Source organism: Poecilia reticulata, chromosome 19 (genome assembly GCF_904066995.2).
Source record: "Poecilia reticulata chromosome 19, P_reticulata-male-v2, whole genome shotgun sequence".
Lineage (NCBI taxonomy): Eukaryota > Metazoa > Chordata > Actinopteri > Cyprinodontiformes > Poeciliidae > Poecilia > Poecilia reticulata.
Genome location: NC_088848.1, coordinates 13,723,209 through 13,737,276, shown reverse-complemented (window position 1 = coordinate 13,737,276; position 14,068 = coordinate 13,723,209). Strand labels below are relative to the sequence as shown.

The window sequence follows — 14,068 nt, the reverse complement described above, 5'->3', positions numbered from 1 at the left end:
ATCACAGAAGTGAAGTCAGCACCTGTGACGGTTGGAAGATTCCAGGTGACGCCCAGTGTTGACATTTTGGACCCCCCTGTCCCAGTGGTCGCTGCACCGCAGCCAGCCAACAACAACAAAAACACCCAGTCAGAGAGCAGCACAGAGGAGGTGGGGGGTTCTGAAACCAGCCTCAACACTTCCCTCACCATGTCCCCTCCTCAGCCTCATCTCCACAGAGGCCTCACGGGGATCCCCCAGAAGGTGGACAGGCCGGCGGGGTGGGCCGTGAGCCAGCCGCAACATCAGCACCATAACGGAGACGATGAAGAAGATGAGGAGGAAGAGGGCGGGATCTTAGGGGAGCGATCGAGGGTGAGGAAGAGGGGTCGGAGGAGGACTTGCAGCCTCAGTCTGATGGGGACCTCTGCGGACAGCGGCCTCTCTGTGACGGCCGCCGAGATGGAGGGGAGGCTGTGGGACGGAGCAGCGGGGAGCCCCCAGTACAGCAACGCCCTTCACAACCTGTGGTTGACGACTTATAACCGCAGCGCCCCCTATCTGAGCAGCGACGACTCGGACAGCGAGGACGAGGAGATGATGGAGGAACTTCAGGAACTCAGAGAAAAGCAAGTGATGTTTCATCTCTGAACAGACACTGAAAATGCAACGCAAACTACTGTAACTACATAGTAGGAAAGCAATCATAAGGAAAGAAAAAAATATAAACTTTTATTCTTATAAATAAAAAGCTTTTTTTTTCTTTTTGGTCTCTTCAAGGGACTTTTTCCAGAGACACTTTAAACACTAACTTGCTCTTTTTAGATGTACTTTCTGAGGACAAGCTTCTCTTTTTGCTCAACTTTGGCTGCGTTCAGCGTAGAAATGGGTTACATGGGATGAAAAAAATCATTCATTCAGCTTACGGCAAGGCAATTTATTCACATTGTACTTTTTTTTTTGGTCATTTACAGACACCTATCAGAGGTTCAGGCCTTGGAAGCCGAACAGAAGAGAGAGATCGAGGAACTGTATGCGAGGATGGGGAAGGTTCCTCCGCCGGGCATCGTCTCTCCTGCAGCCATGCTGTGCAGCCGGCAGCGCCGCCTTTCCAAAGGGAATGGCTTTCCCTCATCGCGCAGGAACAGTCTGCAGCGTGTGGACATCCTGCCTCTCCAAGGTAAGAAATTACTTTTGTTTTCCTTATGTGACAACTTACTCTCTATGTGGATTTATTGAGAACCACTTTCTAACCAGGCATCATCAGGAGAAACTCTCTCGGAGGCAGCAGCAGCGGCTCGCAGGACAAACCCGGTAAAGGCGTCACTTTTGCCACCAACATCAGTAGAATGGTGAGTGAGATGAGGGTCAACTAAACTTCACCTGCATCCTCGCCGTCCTCATCACTGTTTTGTTTTCATTTCCTGTTTCCAGTAAGAGCCTGGGCCAAGAACTCTAAATATCCGGACTACCTCATCTGAAGTGTGACCGCAAGAGGTCAAAATCCTTTAACCCTTTCACTGGTGCACCATCCAAACAATCTGCGCCTCTCTGTCAGTGATCATGTGGCTCCGCCGGCTGCTCATTTACCTCACTTGTACAGAAGCCGTTACTGACGAGGCTGGAGACGATACGGGACAATCCAGTTCTCAAGAGTGTTGACCAGCCCAGCATGTGAAGGAGTCACCCAGAGGAGATGCTCTGTGGACTCCAAGCAGCACAGCTAATAGAAACAATGTGAACCTCCAGAGGTCCTGATGTGTGCCGTCGCGTTCACTCCTACAGTACAAATGTAAATCTGCCATAGTTCTCTGCTGATTATTCTCCCTGATAATGCAACGACGCAGTCAAGCGATGGTGCCGTGTGCTGCAGAAGGCGTCTACCATGAAGCTGACCCAGAATGAAATTGATGTTTTCCTGCTTGTCTGACTTGATGCTGTTCATAATAACAGTACCAGGAGCCACTGTGAGGCTGACACACTTGCTGTACTTTATAATGAACTCGCATCCTCTGCTGAATGAACAGTGAATATATTCTCATTCAGAAGAGCGGCAGTTACTTCCTTCCTTGAACTAATGCGAAGAATCTACCTGCATCATGTTCTGATTTATTCAAATTCGTACCGTTAAGACAACTAATTTAATGTCTGCATTCTGGTGGGACGAGATGGGACGAAAATGTGACATTTTAATGTTTCTGTTGTGCAAGATTTTTTCTCACTACAGTACTATCAAGTGAGAAAGTTGATGCAGAAAGCCCATTATGTTAGGAATTCTCTAGCTGGGTTAAATTGTTTCAAAACTACTGGCTTTCCTGTTCACTGTGCATTTATAGCTGAGTGCATTTAATATAGCTCATGTTTACAGTTTCAAAAGTAAACTAAAATATTTCTGGTACCATGAATCCTTCTGGAGCAAAAAGAAACATGCAGGTGCATGAATGTAAATTAAAAATGTAACTGAACTCAGTTTATTTTAATAATTCAGTTTTAAAAAGCTCAACTCCTTTAAGGTAGACTCAATACACACAGAGTGAATGTAGCTAATGAAACCCCAAAATTCAGGTTTTCTGAAAAAATTTAATAGAAAAAAGACTTAAAAATGTGAAAATTGAAATCTCAGTTTGCTAAGGTTTATATGTGCAAAGCTTTGTTGAGCTCCTTTTGCATGAATTACTGAATCGCCATTGCTTCACATTTGTTCCTGCCACAAATGTTTTGTTCTGCATAAATGTGTTTGGATACAGCAGTTATGACCAGCAGCTTTATTAGCTATTGATCATTTGTGGCTTACCTACATTGTAATGGGCATCTCCGACTGTCTGCAGGAAAACGGTCAAATTGTCGTTTTATGCTTCATTATGCAATTCATAGCAAAATCTTCCAAAAAAAAAAAAGACAAACCACGCTATGTGCAATGAATCTGAATTTGTCTTTTTAACTGAAATGCTAAATAACTTTTAGATTGTATTCTAATTTGAGAGGCACTTGTGTATTATTTTATAGATCAAGCACCTTGTGCACTTTAGCAGATTCAAATGTTATTCTCAGTCAGTCCAACAACATGTTTGTGGTTTAAAAACTCAGTTGTCCATCTGTTCTGCTTCGATTCGGACTGTGTCCAAGAGTCCAAGCTGTGAATCTCTAGCTGTTGCCTTATACACAGGATTTTCTGGCAGACAAAACTTCTGAAATGCATTAAAGATGTTGAATGTAAATACATAATCATATTGCTCACTGAAGCTGCTGTCCTGCCAAGCTCAGTCTGTGCCTTTCTCTTAAAATGTCTTACTTTATATTTTTATTCTAGATCAGATTGCATATATAAATAAATTTTGAACAAAATAAAAATGTAAATACTTCGGCTCTTGTCATTTTTACTACGACATACAACAACACAACTTTTAAAGATATGTTTTGAATTCAACACATTAGATTTATATAGTACAAACACATTTGATCAACATAAATAACATTTTATCAAGCTGATTCGTGTGTCTTTTTTTACCAGTGTAGTAGTATTTATGTCCATCCAAGGCCACTGTCGTATAAAATGTTCATAGCTTCTGTTGTATTTCTCTAACATGGTGCAATTGCATGATTAGAAATGGAAGAGTCAGGCAGAAATACCATCAAGGCCTTCCACAGAGCACTGAATGGCCATTTTGAGGTCAGTGGATTAGCCTGTTGCACTGATTGAAGCCTAATGAAGCTCAAGACAAATCAATGATTGAAGCAAAACAACCACCCCTTAAATCCCTATTATCTAAACAAAGCAAAGTCCTGCTCTGTTTCAAATAAAAAAAACACAGCCAGGTATGGAATATTACTCAGTGGCATTGTCCGCCCTCTCCTTATTAGGAGCAGGACAAAGAACACGGTCCATAAAGAGGCTGGCAGCCTGGTTTGCCTCAATTGGCTCCAGTCTTCGGTCCCTTCAGTCTGGCACGCTTGGCCTCCTCATCGATTTCATCCATGATCCGCTCCTGGGAGACTGAATAAAACGTGTAGCCATCTGATTTAAGAGCGATGGGTCAAGGCAAATGTTTGAAATCAGAAGGGAAAAAATGTGACAAATGAATCAAAAGGTCTACTTAGTATAACATATGAGGACAAAAACATAAACAGATGTTTGAAATAAAAAGTTCTTAGACATTCACCATCATTCTGAAATACAGCGGTATGTAAAATTCATTGAACTTTTTCATATTTTTTTTATGTTCAAACGTTAAATTCCAATATGTTTCAGTGGGATTTTATATGATAGATTAATGCAAAAACACTGAAGCGGAAGGAAAAGAACACTTTTTTTTTTACAAAGATCTCAAGATTGTGTTTTTTTTCTTCTTTTTGTTCAGCCCTATTTGTCCTTAAACTAAACTAACTTCTGAGAGTAAATAATTGCTCCTCAAGCAGAACTATGCGAAATTATTGGAAGCATGTGGATATGGGGGCGATTTTCTTTAACAATAAAAGGAAAGATTGATGGAGCGAAATTAACATTGTCTGCTAAATGTTAATTTAAGGAATTTTTTACTTGTCTATATTATGCTAATGAAAACATTTCAATGTACAGTGAGTTAGCATACCACACTACAAAGTTAGACGTAAGTAAATCATGAAATCTTCGTAGTAAATGGAACAGTTCCTCCAGTAAATTTCAAGACGGTTGATTATGATTAATGCATTAATTAGTACTAAACTTCAGTGAGTTTTAGAACTACTTATTTTGTATTTTGTACACAGCAGAAGTAAAATTAGCATGCTAAGCTAACGTTACGTAGTTCACCTTGCAGTTGACGTAAAGGATACAGATACTCAGCACGAGGGCTCCTATTGCGAGTCCCGTCACAACGTTCCGCGTTCGGAGCTTTGATGTTTTCTTTTTCCACTGTTCCAGCTCCGCCTGCTTGATGAAATGCATCTGATCCCGGGAAAGATTCTCTTTGGCCGGGTCTATCCTAGTGGCGAACGGAGAGTCAGACTTCGGAGGTTTCTTTTCAGCCATGTCTACGGTCAGTGGAGCGTCAGGGGGTGGTTCCAGACGACGCTACCGAGCTTCAAATCATCTGCTACTACGGAACTTGACGATGTAACGTAAATGCGTACTGCCTCAGCACATGGTTGTCAGATCTTTTTTCCTCTTCCTTTTCATTGGTGGGTGGCAAATCACATTTCAGATGTAACAGCACGGACAGATTTAAAGACAGATATATGATTAACGTCTTAATCATGTCACAGTGTATTTTTATTAAGCGAATACTTTTCAAAAGTGTCCCGTGGCTCTTTGGACCTTCCACGTGACTTTTAATAACTTTGGCTAAAATGAAAAAGAACCAGCTATTGATTTTAAATTTAAACATAAAAACAACTGTTTTAACAGTTTTAAAGTTTATATATATATATATATATATATATATATATATATATATATATATATATATATATATATATATATATATATATATATAATCACAAAACAAAACGGAAATAAAATGGAAACACGTTATAGGAAGCACATTTCCTATATGACATAAACAACAGTTTTGCTGGACTCATAGCAAACCAGGTATTTTGACTGTAAAGTTTGCTGACCCCTGCTCTAGACAAATTAAATGCCATTATTTTTGTTTAAGTGAAACCAAATATGCCTGTTTGTGTTGTAATTGTTGTTCACCGTGGATTACTGATTTACTTTAGAAATTTACTTTATAAATCCCCCACGGAGACTTTTCAGAATAAATGGGATTTTTGTCTTTAGACAACTGGCTGCTATAAATCATGTGCTTTACATTTCCACATATGAGCTTCACAGATTTTAATTGACTACCAAGCATTCGTAAGAAAGATTCATCAATATTTATTGAATGCAAACCTTTGTGTTTGTATTAAGTGGACACCGCGGTTTCCAATACTAGTCTACTTGTGTCGTATTTACGGACATGCTTGCCTTTCACAATATGGCGGATGCTTTGGCGTGTCCGGTGCGGAGTAAAAATCGGGTACGTTGGTTCCTACTAAAAATGGTCCTAGAAAGGAGCTTTGTTAACACTGCCATCTTGTGGTAGATATAATTCTCAGGCGAGGGGTAGTATTTGTATTTCGGAACAGAGTAAAATGTCAGTTCAGTTTGTAATGTAACACTTAGTAGGAGAACCGCACGTTAAACGTTAGGTTTGTCAAAGCAGCATGGCAAAAACGTTCCTTTGTTTTCAGCGCCATCGTGTCGTCGCACGTCTAAATTTTGGCGAAACTCCCTTCGACGTTCTCAATGATTTCCTCATTAATTTAAACAACATTAACAAGGACTATCTGGATGGCTTACCGAAATGGAGCGGAACCTTTAAACAGAAAAGACTCGTAGGTAGGTAAAAAATGTTTTATAAAATTAAACCATCTTTTTTTTTTTTTACTTATCGTTGTTGACTAAAAAAGGACGGAAAAGGTTTTCTTACATTTTATGTCTTAAGTTTTGCTAAAAGAAAAAAAAAAGTAAATGGTACATTTAGAGTTACTCGTATACTCTAAATGTACCATTCTGTTGGATATACGTTAACAGCCGTTAATTTTGTTCAGTAAAACTATTTTTAAGCAGTGTTCCCCATGTATAGTCGCGCATAATTTAAGGTTAGGAAAATATGCTTTCTAGATTTAGTTTTTTTTCCCTTTACCTTATATAAGAGTAATATTCTGTACTATTAGCAGACAGAAGCTTCACCAGTGTTAGATTTTTTTCTATAAAAAGCTAACTTCTATAAAACTTTAGAAAAAGAATGTATCTTGAGAATTGTTCTGCATGTTCCTGTAATGTTGAGTTATTATTTCTATAAAACACAATAATACTTTTCCTTCACAGATGTTTGCTCTACATAAAATTAACTTGTCAATGTAACACAGAATTATTGAAACAAAAAACACCTCAGTTTTCTCAAGTTATATACTTCCATCCTAAAGTCGTCCTGTTTCCTAGAATACATCTTCTTGATCACTCAACAACTGAAACTTGATCCATCAGTAGGATACCATGCAATCGAACTGCTGCAGAGGTAAGAAGATGGCAGACCTCTCGCTTTCCTTTTCACATGTTATCCATTATTAATGCAGTGTTTTTAATCTCTTCTAGGTTTATGGTAAAGCATGTTGCAGATACACTTGCCAAAATCCCTATTCAAAGTGTAGCCATTAACGAGTCAAAGAGATATGGGGATTTGATTTTTAACAATCTCAAGGATACGTTCCCTCTGATCCTCTTCTCTTGTGTACAACTTGCAAACAAACTGTTTTTGCATTGTCATGTAAGTGTTTTAGTGCAGTTGACTGATAACTGTCAGTATCTTGGAGTAAAAAAATAACTTGCCAAGACTTTTTCTTCATTGCAGATGATAGATACTTCCACTGCTGTACAGTTCCTGCATTCTTTCGGCCTCAGTGTTTCCAAACAGACCCTCCTGGAATCAGAGTTGATGGTCTTTAAAGGCGTTGAATACAGACTCAATGTCCTTAACTCTCTGACGTACGTGGAAGTCATTCTGGAGGTCCTTGGTAAGGAGTTTTGTTGATGATGACTAATTTACATTAGAAATGTACCGTTCCAGTTAAAGGCTTGCATACACTCAGTATAGGAATAAAAGTCATGTGAATTTTGATCATTTAATTTGTGCACTTGAAATGTTTTTTTTTTTAGGGTGGATTTATGCAACCAACAACTTTAATTGATTTTTAAACACAAGAATTCAGTAGATAAGTTTGAATTGATATTAGATTTTCAGATTTGCTCTAATCCAATAAATTATGTTATGTGTACTGGCTGCAATATATAAAGATATTCACTTAAATCGGTTTTAAATTAAACTGAAGGTTGTTAAAAAGCATTTTAGCATCCAAGGATGATTACGTTCTCATAAGTATGTGTGGCTGATTGTTGATTGTATTGTCAATTTGGCAGTATAAAAAAGATTATTTTGACAACATTGGTCATGGATCTGAACAACGGGAGAGCATGTTGCTGTTGGCCTGTACTGCTGCATTGCAGAAATGGAGGAGGACTACATTACATTTCTTCACCTTCATTTCAAATCAACAAATAGATCAGTGGTGTCATTATCCTTGAATAAAAATTTGTTTTGAAATAGATAAGTCAGGCTAACAGTAAACTTCTCAAATAATCCTGACTTCAACTATCTTAAAATACGTCTACTAAAACTTCCAAGATATTGTCTAATATTGAGATCAAATTATGTCACAACTTAAGGCACAGCTTGTTAAAGGATACAAAACCAGATATTATTAATGTTGCACATAGATATTTAAGTCTGCATATAAATTTGACTCTTTGCATTTCATAGAAAATACAGAACGACCTCTGGCCTTTAAAAAAAAAACAAATCCTTGTAGCTGTGTGTTTTTTACTTCTTCCAAATTAGAAAAGAGATACATCTGTAAATTCCCAAAATGGTGATTATGTTTTACAAGTAATTGTATAAACCTCTGACTGCCACTGTAAGAAGTATGTGAATTAAAATACATGTAATGTATATTTTGAATTCGATCGGTTCACTTTTGCAGGGCACAATGAGCCGTCCGTGCCCGTAGAGCACCTTTATCGGCTCTGCCATTATGTCCTCCAGTTCGTCACCCTGGAGCAGACTGCAATCTATGACTCCCTGCTAAGAAGCGTCTGTCAGTGTGTCAGCCCGTCCATGGAACAGAGGTATTACATTTGTCTAGCCACTGATGATTTCCAACAGGTAGTTTATGTAACAATATTCTCTAATTGATGTAGGTCTCTGTTTTGAAAATGCTCTCCAATAGCATTTTCAAAAAAAAAAGTTGCTGCTCGGTCAGCAACATCTGTCCAGTGACTTGGACACTAAATGCTCTACTGGCCAGTAGATGGTGGTACCCTGCATAGCATCTGGTCATAGACACAGTAGATCCACCATTTTGTTGTTGAACAGAAGAATGTCAGCTGTTAGCACTTGCAGCAAACCCAGTTGGATTCAGATGTGTAACGATGGAGCCAAACATAAAAACACAGCAGTTTCCTATTTGTGTCTATAAATGCTGCCGCTTCTTTCTGTAGCTACACATCCATAAAGCTACAAATACATAAGGGGAAGACCATTAGTGGGAAAAGCGGCTGTGTGTTCGTTTTATAAGATGTCCCTGTCTTGCTATGTGATCTTAATTTTAAACATTTTTTAACACCAGGGAAAATTTTGTGACGGTGACTGAGGATCGCATGCTTCGTGGAGTTTGTGTTATTGCAGTGGCAACATACATCCTTTGTTTCAAAAGATGGAAACAGGTGAAAAACACATTTTCTATCTGTCGTATTATTAAACTAGCTTCATGCTTCTCTGTGTTATTCTTTCCATGGTTCTTTTTTGTCAACGCAAAACAAACTGAGTGATTGCTCTTTCTGTACTTATGCCACAGGTGGTGGGTGAACTGAGCCACATCACAGGAATCGCCAGAAGAAACATCACTGAATTTGCTCTAGTGATAGTAGCGCACATTACTGGTACCAGTTCTTCAGCAGTGTAGACAAGGAAACTCACAGTGCTGATGTTGTTAGAAGCTCAACATATGTAGATGGAAAATGTCCAGCATGCATTTTAGGGGAACGATTTCTCCATCCCCCGAAAACAAATTACAGCTGTGTTCTAGGAATTTAATGTGTTTCGGGAAATGCTACTTTGAATTTTTGTAAACGTTATATTCATTTTGCTGATCAGAAAAAAAAAAATGGAAAAGATTTGTAAATTATTTTTGGACTCACTTTGTTGACATATTTCACAATAAATCTCATCCTGTTTCATCTGCCACGTTGATCAACTCAACCAGAATTGCTTTACAGTTTATTGTTTAGTTCCACAGAGATTAAGATGGACTTGGCTTCTTGATTAGGTATCAGGTGTGTGTGGACGAACATTTAGTATAACCTCCCATCCTACAGTTCTTACCGGGCTCCCTACTCTGTTGAAATAAGTTGTGTACATCTGTAAAAAACAAAAAGAGAGAATTTTATAAAAACTTTACAGATTCCACTGCAAGTCTCTGGAGGTTGGAAATACAGATGCATGACTGATAAGGTTATCATCGAGAGGTAATCCATTTTAGTCAGAATCAATTTTCCTTAAGTTCCAGTGTGAGGTTTTCACAATAAATAATCATTTGAATATCATTTCAAATGATTATTTGAAATGATATTTCAAATAATATCATTATTTGAAATATCCAAAGTCAATATCATCTCTAAAATTTCCAGCGGAACTTGACACCTGCCAATGTTATCATATTATTGCAAGATTTTGCAAAAATATCTGCACTAACGTAATAATTCATGAAAAATGACTCTAATCCAAATACTGTTGGGTTGAAATACATTGACAGCCTTTTGTGTATTGAAAACCATTTATTATTATCCATATTGTCTCTGCTACTTGTGCACCCTTTTTTCTCCAGACTTTTTCCTTTTGCTTAATTTTCTAATTACATATGGCATTACACGAATACTTAGCTTCTCTAGCAATCAATTTATGTGACCTACTTTACCTTTGAGCAGTTTTAAAAATGTTTGCTTGGAAGCTGTCAAGACAACTGTCTTCCCTATGATGGTATGCGATACCATTTTTGCATCAAAAAATATTTTGTTATCTTGCTTAGTGTTCTAAATTTCATAAGAAATTAAATGTGTTTTTTTTTTTTTTTGCTAGCTTATAAGCCATAATACGGTAATTTAAATTAACTGAATCAATCACATATGTAGCTAATCTTGAATTGAATGACTAAAATAAATTTTTTCACTGATTTTCTGGTTTCTTGCTAACCTCACTTATTCAAACTAAACTGTTTAATTGGGGCATTCTGGTTCCAATAAACTGGAACTATGTTTTGTTGGTCTTCCAATCCTGAGATTTTGGCAAACCTGTATTTCACATTACAATAAGTTCATTGAGTAAATAAATGCAAGATTAGAGGACATTGCGTTACCATAGGTGATAACCAAAGCACTTTGTTCATAAACAACACAGTGCTCAGGAGTTCCAGTTCCGACATCAGATGTTCCACTTCGAATATGAGTTCTTCGAAGTTACTCAACTGAAAATGTTAGGACAGCATATTTTCAAGAAGTACTCCTCTTTATAGCTGATGTTTTTCTGTTCTACGTTTTACTTTGTTCATTAAGAGGTCCTGCAAGTGTTTACCTCTGACTGTTGCTGGTTGTTGTCCGCAGAGTAAAATGTTTTGGTGCAAATCTCACATCTTGTGGCAGCACCCAAGGTGGACCCTGTAAAAAGTGTTGGCAGGTTACCCAACAACATGATGGCAGACATTTTTATTTTAGTCATCTACTATTCCGCAGCTGACCTGACTGTAGTCGGGTCCTGATCCATGTTTTCAGGCAACTGCGGTGAATATATGTCAGACTTCCTGAACACAGGCAGGGCGACAGCAGGGGGTCGGCATCTGAACGGTCTCCGTAGCAGATGCGGCACTGGTTGTCCTCATTATCATGTGATATATCATCTGGTGTATTGCTAAGACAAGGTGATCCAGTTAAGAGTGTGCAATATGACAAAAGTCCTAAGGGTTAGAGTCCCAGTTGATGGTGTTTCAGCTAAAGTCCTAAGGGCTAGAGTCCCAGTTAAACAGTGTTTTAGCTAAAGTTCTATAGGGTAAAAAAGGGGTGTGGGTTTTAATGTTTTTTATCTTCTCTTATTTTATTTCTTTCTCTTTTTACTGTTTATTCAATGCTATATGACTCTGTGTTTTTGTTTTTAATGATGTAAAGCACTTTGAAATGCCTTGCTGCTGAAATGTGCTATACAAATAAAATTTGATTGATTGATTGATGACACCCAATCATTTCTGTACTTTGTAGAACTTCCTATGTGTTTTCATGAACTAACTAATCAATACAAGAAATTATAAATGTGGTGTTTTGCTGTGCAGGAGCTATAGTTTAAATAGACTAATAAATTAAAGAGTTGATCAGCTTTCATAACCAACAGCACAAGGCTAATAACAGAAGTAAATAAGTTGCTTCTAAGACGACATTTGCACCTTATAAGACACATTTACATATATTTCCCAAAATTCTATGTAAGACAATAGAAATCTTATTGAAAAACATTTGATATTTTAGGACAGTGTTATCAAAGTACATCTTTAATGTTATTAGACCAATTACATTCCTACTAAGGCTATTTTTCAGTTTTTTTCTTTTCTTTTTTTTTTTTTTTAAGAAAATAGCACCTTAAGTTTACTCTAAAAGAATCCTATAGGGGATTGCAAGGAATCAATCATGCAATTGATTTCGGTTGCAAGAAATCAAAAAGTATTTTTATTTATTTATTTTTGTGATTACCTCTCTTTGTGATGGCAGGCAGCATCATTTTTTAAACTTTTTGGTAATCGAGCTGCTTCATCTGTAGCTGTGGTCCATTGACTCTGCTCATTCGCTGACTCAGGTAATGGACTGTCCTCACAGGCGTTGAAAGATAACTGAAAAAGGCCACCACAAAATGTCTTAGTTTATTAAAATGTCCTTAAAGTTTTGACAGTTCTTGACATGTTTACCCCTATCTCATAGTTTACATTATGTGGTCTCTATGGCTATGGCTAATTAGAAGCCTGGCTTTCAGTGAATAACTCTGCAGTGTTAACTTTCCACACTTCATATACTGTAAGTACAGTCACATTGTTAAATACAGCTCAGGTTTTTAACATTTTAGTCAAACGAGATCATAAATGTGTCATTACCCATTGACGGATACGTTTCCACAACTTGTTAAACATTTTTGAAGATCCTCTCCTTTGCCACTTAATTTAACCTGTAATACAAAAGGAGTTATAGTCTGTTTTTACATAATTATAACAGAGCAGATGGAGCTATAGTACCTTGTTTTATAAAAGTAAAAATCACAACTCTGAGCAAAACAAAAGTATTTTCAACAGAACTTTAATTAAACAGGGAGCGGGGTGAGGATTCCTGAACTTGAATTTAATGTGAAATAGGTTGGAAACTTAACAACATTGTGATTGACCATGGTGACACACACGTAACATAATTTCAATGCTGTGGAAAATTCCTCCTTGTGATGACATGATTTTCAAAACGTGACCCTGTCCGATCAGCTGATGCGACAGAACCAGAAGAATTTGAATTGTCTGTCTCAAAAGGTCAGATTTGTCTAAGTTAGCTGTTACAAGACTATAAGAACAAGTATTAAAACATATTACTAACAACTCAATTAAATGATCTTAAAGTTAAGGAAGAATTGCTCCACATTGCAATTGGAACATAGCTTGCTAATTTTGGATTTTTTATTTTTTTTGAAAATAAACAACTCTTTGTTTACTTACTTTATTTGAAATAGCAAAACAACTGAATCTGGACTTCATTTAAATGCATGTTCTTTCTGAAAAGCTTAGACAGAAACGCCTGTGAAGATAATTCCTAAACAACACGCTGTAAATATTATTTACTCGGTATTGTTAGTAAATTTTTGTTCTGGTTATTTTTCAAGTTAAATACATTTTTACCACAAAAAAACAAACAAACAAAAAAAAAAACATGACTATCCAATCAACCGATCATTTTCCATTATGTAAACAATGTTGTTAAACTGGTCTGGGATTGAAATGTTTACTATAGCTGGTCTTGCTATTCTACTTGAATGTCCATCTAATAATAATAATAATAATAATAATAATAATATAGAGATGCAAAATATGCCACCTTGTGGCTACATGGTTTAACAACCATCTCAGCTTACAGTCATTGAAATCATGAGACCTGACAAATTTAATCGAGAGGACCTTCGGTGAGTAAAAGGAGCATGGGTCTTCAGGGAAATAACAGAAATTATATCAATTCTCTACTTCATAAATCTTCAAAAGAAAATATTGACAGTTTTATGTACAAGAATTATGGACAAAAACTGAGAATAAATACTTGCACAGAGTTTCACTTACTTTTCAAATGAACAGTTGTAGAGAGGTCAGCTTTCACAGGGAGTTGTGGAGTTTAACGCTTTAAATGATCTTGTGAGTGTTTTTGTTTTTCAAATGATGTGTTTCT

General features: G+C 37.2%; 4 protein-coding genes across 5 annotated transcripts in view; 2 read left to right on the top strand and 2 right to left on the bottom strand.

Moving 5' to 3' along the window:
• The window catches only part of wnk4a (WNK lysine deficient protein kinase 4a), a 47,415-nt gene extending 44,533 nt beyond the window's left edge, over nucleotides 1-2,882 (top strand). For both annotated transcript variants that reach the window (XM_008437298.3, XM_008437299.3), the window contains 4 exons: nucleotides 8-608; nucleotides 954-1,159; nucleotides 1,237-1,331; nucleotides 1,414-2,882. In XM_008437298.3, the coding sequence (XP_008435520.2) occupies nucleotides 8-608; nucleotides 954-1,159; nucleotides 1,237-1,331; nucleotides 1,414-1,416 (905 nt within the window). In that variant the 3' untranslated portion in view covers nucleotides 1,417-2,882. The remainder of the gene's footprint in view (nucleotides 1-7; nucleotides 609-953; nucleotides 1,160-1,236; nucleotides 1,332-1,413) is intronic.
• A 508-nt stretch (nucleotides 2,883-3,390) lies between these two features.
• coa3a (cytochrome C oxidase assembly factor 3a) lies at nucleotides 3,391-5,038 on the bottom strand. Its single transcript, XM_008437297.3, has 2 exons — nucleotides 4,792-5,038; nucleotides 3,391-3,994 (listed from the first exon to the last, which is right to left on the bottom strand). Exons 1-2 carry the CDS (start codon nucleotides 4,985-4,987, stop codon nucleotides 3,891-3,893), a joined length of 300 nt encoding a protein of 99 aa, XP_008435519.2. The 5' UTR covers nucleotides 4,988-5,038; the 3' UTR covers nucleotides 3,391-3,890.
• An 870-nt stretch (nucleotides 5,039-5,908) lies between these two features.
• cntd1 (cyclin N-terminal domain containing 1) lies at nucleotides 5,909-9,821 on the top strand. The gene is made up of 8 exons (XM_008437296.3): nucleotides 5,909-5,981; nucleotides 6,196-6,343; nucleotides 6,950-7,025; nucleotides 7,103-7,274; nucleotides 7,359-7,521; nucleotides 8,545-8,689; nucleotides 9,190-9,286; nucleotides 9,418-9,821. Exons 1-8 carry the CDS (start codon nucleotides 5,922-5,924, stop codon nucleotides 9,523-9,525), a joined length of 969 nt encoding a protein of 322 aa, XP_008435518.2. The 5' UTR covers nucleotides 5,909-5,921; the 3' UTR covers nucleotides 9,526-9,821.
• A 5-nt stretch (nucleotides 9,822-9,826) lies between these two features.
• On the bottom strand, nucleotides 9,827-14,068 carry LOC103481664 (uncharacterized). The gene is made up of 7 exons (XM_008437295.3): nucleotides 13,963-14,068; nucleotides 12,748-12,818; nucleotides 12,353-12,489; nucleotides 11,353-11,522; nucleotides 11,190-11,272; nucleotides 10,975-11,082; nucleotides 9,827-9,980 (listed from the first exon to the last, which is right to left on the bottom strand). The coding sequence occupies exons 2-7, from the start codon at nucleotides 12,781-12,783 to the stop codon at nucleotides 9,885-9,887; spliced, it is 630 nt and encodes a 209-aa protein (XP_008435517.1). The 5' UTR covers nucleotides 12,784-12,818; nucleotides 13,963-14,068; the 3' UTR covers nucleotides 9,827-9,884.

Coding starts and splice junctions, on each gene's coding strand:
- coa3a (XM_008437297.3), bottom strand. CDS start 4,987: ATGGCTGAAAAGAAACCTCCGAAGTCTGACTCTCCGTTCGCCACTAGG. Junction 3,995..4,791: donor AGCCCTCGTGCTGAGTATCT/GTATCCTTTACG, acceptor CTCTTAAATCAG/ATGGCTACACGTTTTATTCA.
- cntd1 (XM_008437296.3), top strand. CDS start 5,922: ATGCTTGCCTTTCACAATATGGCGGATGCTTTGGCGTGTCCGGTGCGG. Junction 7,026..7,102: donor GCAATCGAACTGCTGCAGAG/GTAAGAAGATGG, acceptor AATCTCTTCTAG/GTTTATGGTAAAGCATGTTG. Junction 7,275..7,358: donor AACTGTTTTTGCATTGTCAT/GTAAGTGTTTTA, acceptor TCTTCATTGCAG/ATGATAGATACTTCCACTGC.
- LOC103481664 (XM_008437295.3), bottom strand. CDS start 12,783: ATGTTTAACAAGTTGTGGAAACGTATCCGTCAATGG. Junction 11,523..12,352: donor GCCTGCCATCACAAAGAGAG/GTAATCACAAAA, acceptor ACCTTGTCTTAG/CAATACACCAGATGATATAT. Junction 9,981..10,974: donor TGCTTTGGTTATCACCTATG/GTAACGCAATGT, acceptor TGTTTTTTACAG/ATGTACACAACTTATTTCAA.